The sequence below is a fragment of the Tiliqua scincoides genome, chromosome 1, assembly GCF_035046505.1.
Source record: "Tiliqua scincoides isolate rTilSci1 chromosome 1, rTilSci1.hap2, whole genome shotgun sequence".
NCBI lineage: Eukaryota > Metazoa > Chordata > Lepidosauria > Squamata > Scincidae > Tiliqua > Tiliqua scincoides.
The window spans coordinates 60487662-60498268 of NC_089821.1; the positions used below are offsets into that span (position 1 = coordinate 60487662).

At 45.5% G+C, this 10607-nt stretch overlaps 1 protein-coding gene across 2 annotated transcripts in view; it reads right to left on the reverse strand.

Annotated features, from left to right (window-relative positions):
* CHKA (choline kinase alpha) overlaps positions 1–9556 on the reverse strand; it is a 31913-nt gene extending 22357 nt beyond the window's left edge. For both annotated transcript variants that reach the window (XM_066611069.1, XM_066611068.1), the window contains exons 1-2: positions 9106–9556; positions 2684–2795 (exon numbers count right to left, since the gene is read on the reverse strand). In XM_066611069.1, coding sequence (XP_066467166.1) covers positions 2684–2795; positions 9106–9437 — 444 coding nt within the window. In that variant the 5' untranslated portion in view covers positions 9438–9556. The remainder of the gene's footprint in view (positions 1–2683; positions 2796–9105) is intronic.
* Positions 9557–10607: the final 1051 nt, after the last annotated feature.

Consider the following 10607-nt stretch of genomic DNA (forward strand, 5'->3'; position numbering starts at 1 on the left):
AGTTTCATAGAAGGGGGAAGCACCTCACTTTCACAAGCATTTGAATGTTCACACTGATTTGCTCTGACCCTCAAGTGTCACATATCTGATGTTCACTGTTAAGGTAGGGCTCATTGCCTCACCCTTGGGATGACAGCAGTGCAAGAAAAAAGATTCTTCCTTCCATCTGTAACACATTACTATTCCTCAGGAGAGCACCTGCAACCTATTCAGTAAGATCACTAACACTGCAATCACATCATTAACTACTTTAGTATGTAGCTGTGATGCAATGCACAACTGACATTCTGTTGTCATTCTGTGCAAAACAGCTGTATGTACATAACTGAAGACATATGTAGAAACTAGGAAGCAGTTAAAATTAATGCTAAATTCTTGTGTATAATACAAAGGAACTACAAACTCCTGTGCTTGACTATTAATTTAACAGTAACAGTCAATTTCCAATTGTATTTTTATGGACAGTAAGCTAGTTTAGCAAGCTTACAAGCATCCAAACCTAACTGCAGAATATTATATAGATTATAACTGAAGAACATTTCCTGTTCTTCGGAGGATTACTCAAAGACATGTTACAATGTATGTTTACTCAGAAGTAAGCCCCACAGAGTTCAATCGGACTTCCTGTTCTAAGCAAATGGTTAGTTCTGTGCACAGACATTACATTAAAAAGCAGCATGATCTAGTTGCGACAGGTGAAGTGCCATGTATGAATGATTCCAACTTACTTGAGCAGGCAGCAGGGGGTGGGGGAAAGAGAAAAAGTTCTATAGAGCAGTGATTTTCAACCCCTGTGCCATGGCACACTGGTGTGACATGGATGTCTGCAGGTATGCCATGGGAGTTTGGGTATTAATTAGTAGGTGCCATTAATTAGTAGGGCAATTGGGGGTGTGAGCCCCCTACCAGCAGCATGCTGCGCCTTGACAATGGTCAAAAAACTGATGGTGTGCCTTGACCATTTTAGTGCCTTGTAAGTGTGCCATGAGATGGATAAGGTTGAAAATCACTGCTATAGAGCCTATGGGAACCCACTAGACATGGAGTAGGTTCCTGCAAACAGATCGTGCCCTCCCCATTTTATAATTTCATTTCATTAATATGAGATAAGCCAGGATGGTGTAGGAGTGTTATGACACCCAAGGCTGAGACCCTCGGCCCCTTAAGGGGTGGGGAAGGCAGCAACACAATTCTTAGAACTGCAGCGCTAAAGGGGTTTTCTTTTACTCATAGCGGCTGCTTCAAGGTCAGAGAGCCCCACGCAGGGCTCCCTGAGTCTTAGAATACTGACAATAAGCACTCAGAAACCACTTCTGGTTTGCAATAGTAAAACTAGAAGTGGTTTCCAAGTGCTTATTGTTAGTAGTCTAAGACTCACGGAGCCCTACGGAGGGCTGCATGGGGCTCCCTGCCCCTCCTAAAACTTGCAGCAACCCCCTGTGAGTAAAATAAAACCCCTTCACCCCTTGTTAGCAATGCAATCCTGGGGATCGCATCACTGCCTTTGCCAACCCCCCCCCCCCGCAAAGACTTACCTCGGGAGTTTTACTCCCAAGAAGTTTGAGAATCTTTGGAGTAGGGGTTCAGGAGTTTGACTTAGACCTGGAAGATTCAGGTTTAAATTCTCGCTCAGCCATGACATTTCCTAGGTGACCTTGGGCCAGTCACTATCTCTCAGCCTCATCTACCTCAAAGGACAAATGACGGACGAGAAGGAGAGGAACTAGGTACACCACACCGAGCTCTTTGGAGGAAGGGCAGTATAAAAATGTAAAAAATAAATTTTCATCAATACATCAGGCAGCAACAAAATGGGAAGCCTCATGGGAAAACAAAATGGGCTCCCAAATGCTGTATTTGGTTACTTTATCACCAGCAAAGGCCACACTTCCTGAAAGAGGAATTTTGGAAAAAGTTGCTGAATGCTGAAGCACTGGCGGGGAGGGGGAGAAGGCAGCAGCACAATCTCCAGGATCCCACTGCTGCCAGGGACAAGAGGTTATTTACTCACCTGCAGACAGTACTGCAGCCCTGGGGGTCCTGCGAGCCCTCCGCAAGGCTCCCTGTGGCTGCAAAAGTGTAAAAAAAGAACAGGCACTTCCAGTTTTTGTGACGAAACTAGCAGTGCCCATTTTTTTCACTTTTGCAGTCATGGGGAACCTTGAAAGGGCTCCCTGGATCTCCCAGGACTGCAGCACTGGCTGCAAGTAGGTAGAAAAACCCTCCCTCTCTAACAGCAGCACAATCCTGTGAACTGCACTGCTGTCTTCCCCCTTCACCCACAACAACTTACAGTGCTTCCAACCCCCATGTAGGAGTTTGGGAAGCACAGATCTATGATAAGAATACAATTTCATTCCAGACAGTTCACATATTTACTACCAATGCTGTTTCTGAACTCAAGTTTGCAAAATGCAGAGTGACCAAACTTGTAAATATTAAAAGTCCAGGTAACACCAGCATGCATCATCAATAAAACCAACAACACATCTTGTAGCCAAGAAACTCAACTGGAGATTTTGAAAGCAGTGCAAATTTTAAATGATAGTCAATAGACAATTGCCAACTGAAACGTTTTCAACTTTATCATAGAGAATGTATATGCAACAAGTCTGTTTTACTGAAAGATGTCTAAACATACCTGCCAACCCCACACACCTGCCCACCCCCTGTAAACACTCACCATCTGTAGAATTGCACCATATAAACGAAGAAGAACTGTGCGTGGTTCATCTGCAATGGTCTCTAGGGTATCTGGCAATGAGCACTGGAATAGCATGTTGCTGAGGCCCCCTCTATGGAAATAAAGTAACATTTATCAATTCTGCTCATCGTAAGAAAGTTTACTCAATTCACTGGCATACAGCAGTTAATATTCCAAAATCCTGGATTAGCCTACTGAGTGCTATTCTACACAGAGCAATTGCTATGTTCACCTGGCTTTACCAGCATTGCAATTTGCAATACAAGATGCTAGGAATACACAACTTGTGCTTAAATGTAATGTTCAATATTTTAAATTCAAAAATCCACACACAGCTTGGTAGAATTAGGAAGACATTTGAATTACGCTGCTTTTAACACCTTAAAGTTGCTTGTAAACTGAATTCTGCTCTGAATTAATGTGAAAGATCAGCTTTCAAAGACTAAACAAGGGTCAGGGAATCGGTTTCACCAAATTTTATCATCGAAGAATATGAATACTGAATACAGTATTCTGCATTTCCTATTCATAATGAAATTTTGTCTGTAACTATTGCGTATGTACTAGTATGTATGTAACTACTGTGTATGGATGTTCCAAGGTCTGTACGCAAGTTGAGACAGATGTAGTTTCAAACATTCCACTCTTTACCATCCAGTGTTACTGTGCCTGTGTGAAAACACCACCAAAGGATGTATTCTGCCTGCATGAAAGCAGCATGTATACCTGCAGCATGTATACACAACCACCTGTATACCTGGAGCCAGTGTATTGTTGCTTATGTAACTGTACAAAATGCTATGTATATTGATGGCCTTATACAAGGCAACTTGCTTCATGCCTAGCTATAAAGAGTACAACTACTTTAGCAGACCAATGGAACAATCCCAAAATTTCTGCATCTCATTTTACACTGGTTATAACAGGGTTATCTCCAGCAAGTAAGATTTTCCCTCCAGGCTAGCACTCATTAGCACTTAACAGGAGTTTCCATCAGGAGGAAATAACAACAGGGGAAGGAACAATCTCAATAGAAATCACAGTGGGACAACAGCTAAAGTCCCTCCCACATCCCTCCCCAGTTGCTATTTAAATTTTAAAAAAAGTGTGGAGGACTAACACACCAGTTTAATATACCATGTAGTTCAACCCTCATTCTTCTTTAGCCTTAAAATTTACTGATCAGAGAAGAAAATTCTAGAAGGGAGAGAAAAGGCTTTGTAGGCTTTGTCAATGCCCTCTCCCCAATCAGACCTTCTTGAAAGAAGGAAAAGACCAGGCCACATGCGAAAGGCAGCAAATATTAGCTCTGTGTCTGTTTGCTCAGTGCTAACAGTATAGGGCACTTCTCTCCTACAGTCTCATAAATGCTGCCTGTGTTAAGTGGGCTATGCTGGCAGCAAGAGAACTTTTTTAACAAGAAAAAGAACTCTAGTTTGAATTCCCCAACAGAGCAGGCACCTGTGAGGTGGCCATATTGCCAGCAAGGGTAGGAAGAGGAAAATCTTATCTGCAGCTCTCATTAACTAGAACAAATTCAAATACATATGTTCCCATGCAATCCTCCATCTTTCCAGCAGGACATGCTGTTAGTGTTCTGAGTGAGCATGTCTCAGATTTGCCAAAACAACTATCACACCAGTCACTTGCCTGGTGGGAAGAGTACTTCCTGCTCCAACTGGCCAAAGCACAAGAGGAACTCTAAAGAGATTGACAGTTGTATCTGATTGTGGCTTCAGCTATGCTCTGTCATCCACACAATTAATGGAAGAAAAGCAAGACGCATCCTCCAACTACTTTAAGCCTACATATGATTCTAGATGAGAAAACAGTTACAATACACAGCTTTTACTAGTTTCAACTCCTTCAAGAGGAGGCAGAAAAGTTAGTAAATTATTAAAGCAAGTGGAGCTATACTTGAAATGTGTTCAAAGCATCAAGTTACACAAGGATACTGCACCATAAATAAGTACAAAGAACTTACTGGGGAAGGGCTCAGAGCACATGCTTTGTGTGCAGTAGATCCCAGGTTCAACTCCTTTCATTTAATGATTGTTTAATATTTTGTTTAACTTTTGGAAGATGGACTCCTCACTTAGTAGTCCCTCATGTGTTCAGAGACTTTAAAAAACAAATTCACGACACCTTTACAATTAGCTCGCTACACTTGGGGCAAGAGATCTTTGACATTGTCTCCCCGCAAGATTGGGAATGAGAGAACTATTCTTCAAAAAAAATACAGAGGTTATTAAGCTAAGGTTAAGACACAGGGGCAATTTCATTGTAAAAAGCCCTCAATCTGCCAAGATCAATCACTTGCAGCCTGAAAGCTGTAGGGTGTATATTCTGAAGTGAAGCCATCCAAAAATAAACCAGCCAGCCTCAGTGACAACTTTTAATCAACTCCCTAAGTGTGTAATATACAACAAAAAGCCAATATTGTAACACAGTGGTACTCAAACTGGTGGGTTGCAACCCACCAATTTGGAAAAATTCCCCTATCCCTTTAAGTGGCGGGGAAGGGGAGATGCAGCAATCCTGGGGATTGCATCGCTAAGGGGTACAAGGGGGGATGCTTTTACTCACTTGGGGTGCAGCAGGCTTCAGGAGGTGCAGAGAGCTTTGCGCAGCCCTCCACAGGGCTGCCCAAGACTTGGAATATTGAGAAAAAAAGACATTCATAAACCAGAACTGGTTTGCGCTCACTTTTTCCTCAACATTCCAAGCCTTGGGGAGCCCTGCAGAGGGTGGCACAGAGCTCCCCACACCTCCTGCACCCCTAAAAGCACCCCCCATCAGCAACGCAATCCTGGGGATTACGAAGCTGCCCTCGTCCCTCTCCCTGCAAAGACTTACCCCAGGAGTAAATTTCCCAAAAGTTTGAGAACCATTGCTGTAACCACTTAAGATCTACATGATTCGAGAGAAGGAAAATGAAGAGGTGTCCAGGCCAGGGGCGCTCAATAGTACCAGCTTCCCATAGAACCCAGCACTATTCAGAGAGTATCTTTTTATTATAAACAAATAACTGGCAAATTAAAAGAAGTCTGTTGATAAGAGCCCAAAAAACATTCTCACAGTATGTATATTTTGAAATGAGCCCTGTTGATCCAATACACACAAAGAATTACGGCTTAAAAGGGACAGGCATCTATTACACAGGCCAACATACATTCTGCTTCCTTAAACATTACACCAATTCCTAAGTATATTTGGGGTGCTGATTCCAAAATTGGCTTCCGTTTTGCCCTATCACATCTAGTTTTGGAGACACAGCATAACCTCTTTAGTGAATGGTTCAAGCGGCTTCCTCATGAGGAAGCCACTTGAATCATTCACTAATGAGGCTATACTGTATCTCCAAAACTAGATATGATAGTACAAAACGGATGCCATTTTTGAATCGGCACCCCAAATTCATATCAAACCACCATAAAGTTTAGGAAAAACTTTTCTGACTCTCAATTTTGTAGGCCTGTGTTATCAATCCATATTTCTATTATTGAACTAAGACAGGTCAATCAGATGGCATTCAGAAGGAACATTGCATCATAGCAACATTAAGCAGTAAACATTAACATCTGCCATTCTCTGACCAGACTGAAAATATATAAACCTGTTAGATTTCTGGCACTAATTCATTGCCAAATTTCAGCTAAGTCACAATTAATGACTACTCCTATAAAAGGCATCTTCAGCGTCATTCCTAGCTTGGCATCATAGAAGGATAATCTATATTGCCGTCTTTCCACCTTTCATACTAAATGTAAAGAAAAACTTGATACCCCATCTCTTACAGCATACTTGCAGATTAACTTGACATTTGATCTAGTCTAATTGATATACAAGTCCATGTATTTTATGCCATATGCTAAATAAAATATGCAAATTAACTAAACCGTTTCACTATGTCATTGCCCAAGTCCCCTTCCTGGATGCTCCTAAAACATATTTAAAAACCACATTTAAGAATTCCTAATTTTTTGTGAAATCATCTGTAATTCAGCAGAATTGTAACATTCAGCAGTTGAAAGGTTTTTTAAGGACCCACTTTAGACAGATCTTATCCCCCAATACATACTTTTTTACACAAAGAATGAGAGGTCAAATTGATATTAGATTACAGCCCTAAACATATCTGCAAGGAAAAGAGTTTCACTAATTTCAGATGTTTTTGTTTCCAAATAAACACAGAAGACTAGATTGGAGGAATGCACTGTATTGGAGCAATGTACCTCAATTTATGATCTCAATTTAACAGTTGAGTTTTGCCAAAAGCTCAGAAAAATATGGGGCTAGCTTAGCTATTTGGCTTTTATTCACCTATGTCATCTTGAAGAACCACCAACTCCTACAACCTTAAATAATTATCTAGGAAACCGTCCAAGCAACCAACATATTAGAGCAAGGTATTAAGTCCTTCCTTGATGCGTTACTTGTTATTAACTTCCAGAACACTGCTGCTTAAGAAGGAACTTTGCAAAAACACAAAACCCATGACACAGGACTCAACAGTACCTTGCCAATCCCAATTACTTATCTGTACTATTTGCAAGTCAGTTATCCACTTGTAAGTAGCTGGCATTGTGAGTCAGAGCAAGGCACATGATACTTCAAGAACTTGTTGCCAAGAGATGACTCATACTGCTAGTCTCATTGAAGAGAGATCCGAGAACAGAAGGCACACGTCAACTTTTCATTGTTCAGAAATCACATTGAGAGTATAGTTGGACCTGAACTTAAAAAAATTGCCAAAAGCTATGCACTCACAACTGAAGTTTAAGACAAAGAACAAATGACAGCTTAGCAGTGTGCTTCAGGAGTTTTATGACAAAAGGTCACTCCTTTTGATTCAGGACCAAAGTATGTACAATATGCAAGAGCCACTAGAATCACAATCAACTCATATTAGTTCACACAACAGCATTTCCTACAAAAAATTCACTTATATATCCCTTCTGTAGCACAAGTGTGACATACATTTTTTGCCACACACCAACATCATAAGAGGCAGGTGTTATCTTCCACCTGTGGGTTATAGGTAGGATTCACACAATTCCTTACATGAAAGGGGATTCTGTATTGTGCAAAGCACCTTAGACTGGAAGCAGGACATTTCCTCCTCTCAGTGATAAGGATGAAAAGGTGACACCACTGCACCTGGTTTCTGTCGTGTTTCAAGAGACAGCTTGATGCCTCAAGGGGAACAAAAGCAAAATACTATCTCTTGTATTAGTATTAAGTCAGAGTCCCAATTCAAACACCACACTAAACCATGGTTAAGGAAGATGAACCATCTTTCAATACAATACCCAAATTGCTATCAGTCAGCAACCAGAGTCATAAGCCAAGATTTGAAGTGGACTGGCAGCCATGATTTGTGCCAATGATGGGTTGTGTGTGATATCAGAATTGACAAATGATAGTTATTGCCACTGCTTCACTTCCAGAAGCTCAGGCACTATAGAAAAAGAAGAACTGAGAAAATGAACACAAAAAACAGGTAAGCAACTATGGCATGCCCCTATGCTGAAAAATACAAGCAAGATATAGATTTTAAACTATGATTAGTATAAACCATGTTTTGTTTTACACAGAAACAGAGCCACTCATTTTGCCATCTTGGGCATCTCCAAAAGCCAAGACAAAAGATCACCTTACCAAACAGCAAGAATATCTCCGGGTGTACACCTTAACCAAGTATGCATTAAAAATGAGCCTGCCTCCCCCTTCCATGACACAGGTACTTTAAGAAGGGCTCCTCCACAGCACAAACTCAGGCATGTCTACTCAGAAGCAAGTCCCATTGTGTTCAACGAGATCTACTCCCAGGAAAGTATTTACAGTATAGGATTGGAGGAAGCTTTTAACCTTGCTAGAAAGCCACTACCATTCAGGCAAAATTTCACTGCATGGAGCTGACACAAGAGGAGAGACTGTGGAGGGTAAGAGATGGACTGCAGAGACTGTGACGATGCTGTGCAGTGAGAGATGGTGGGACAAAAGGTACCAGGTACCACTGAGCAATCTGGCCCATCCCCACTTTCCTCAGCTTCCAAGGAAAGGCTGCCACCCAGTTCAAGCCTCCCAGACTTAGAGCCCAATCCTGTGCCTGTCTATTCAGAAGCAAGCCCCATTACAGTCAAGTGAGCTTACTCCCAGGAAAGTGCGGCCGGAATGGCAGCCTGAGAGCCCAAGCCTGTGCCTGTCTACTCAGAAACAAGCCCCATTATAGTCAGTGGGGCTTACTCCCAGGACAGGGTCGTAGCCTCAGCCGGTGCCTTCGAGAGCACACTCTGCACGTGCTCAGGAGCCCCGCAGTGCCACCACTGCCCCCCAAGGGCCAAGGTCTGGGCTCCCCGCTCCGCCCACCCCCGCTCCGCCAGGAGGAAGGCGCTGACCTGATGGGAGCGATGCGCAGCTGGTCCTCCCGCAGCCCCCGCCACGCCCCCGGCAGGAACTCCTTGCACCACAGATAGGCTTTGCGGCGCGTGCGGGGGTCGGGCTGCTCCTCCAGCGGCGGGGAGGGCGGCGCCGGGGAGGGCGACGGCAGGGCGAGGATCTGAGGCGTCTGTCCCCGGAGCCCCAGCTCCTTCGCGTCGGCCTCGGCGTGGGTGGATGGCGCGGAGGGCGCCTGGGGGAGGGCGGGCAGGACCGGGCCCGCGCTGCAGCCGAGCAGCAGCCCCAGCGGGGAAGGGTCGGCCTCGCCGCCGTTGCAGAACTTGGTCTTCATGACGGATGGATGGACGGGGGGAGGGCGGAACAACGGAATGAAACGGCGAGAGAAGGCGCGAGCACTGCGCACGCGCTGTTCCTGCCTGAGCCCCGCGGACTGTCTGAGGCGCGCGCCGGCCCCGAGGTTCTTATAGCCTCCTGCCACGCGGACCCCGCGCGCCACCTCGCACTCTGCCTCCCGGCCCCTCCCTCCACCCCCCTCTCGCTCGGACTCAGCCAACTGCCAGGTTGCGGCCGCGCCGCCCTGTGATTGGCCAGGAGGAAGAAGCGGCGCGGAACGCCATTGGCTGGCTGCCGCGTTGCTCTGGTTATCGGTGAGGCTCGGCTCGGCTCGCGCTTGTCTCTCCCCGCCCCCTTTCGCGGGGGGGGGGAAGAGGGAGCAAGGTGATTGTCTCTGTCTTTGCCAGAGGCCGCAGTGCTGGGCTGGCTTTGTGCCCCGCCCCCACCCGCTCAGGCACAGGCTGTTCCTCCATGTGCCAGCCCCCCCCCCGCATCTTTAGCCCTCGTTCTCTGCTGTTTGTATTGGAGACTCCATTTTGTTCTCTTGGCCTGTGTCTGGCTACACTTACCTGGGAGTAAGCGCCATTGACTATAAAGGGGCTTACTTCTGAGTAGGCAGGCATAAGACTGGGCTCTCAACCTGCTCCCTGGTCCTGGTGTGACCTCCCTCAGCATCCCCACCTCAGGCCCCTCAGAGAGGGGAAGGAGATGAGGGGCAGGCAGTGCCCCACACAGCCCCCAGTCTGAGGAGCTGAGCGCAGGCTCCTTTTCCCTCCCTGTTGCTGCTGCCAATGGGGAGGCCTTGATGAAGCTGCGGAGAAGACCAGGCACCCTCATACTGAGCAGGCGGTTAGCAGCACCGCCTCCTTTCAAGGCGAGCACCCTGTGCAGCCAAGAAATTAGCAGTGCAGACCATACTGCTGTGGAAGCATTTTGGGTGGTGGTGTGCAACCTCCCCCCCCCACAGGGGCATGCGGTGGGTGGGAAGGCAGGTGAGGCAGAGCCTCCCCACCAGAGTTCTTCGAAAAGCAGCCATGTGAGGCGCCAGAGCACCCACAACCCATGCAGAGAGCATGTGGGTTGTGGGTGCTTGGGTGCCTCACATGGCGGTGGTGCTTTTCCAAGGACTCTGGAGCAGACACATACATGGAGCACCACATACAGAATA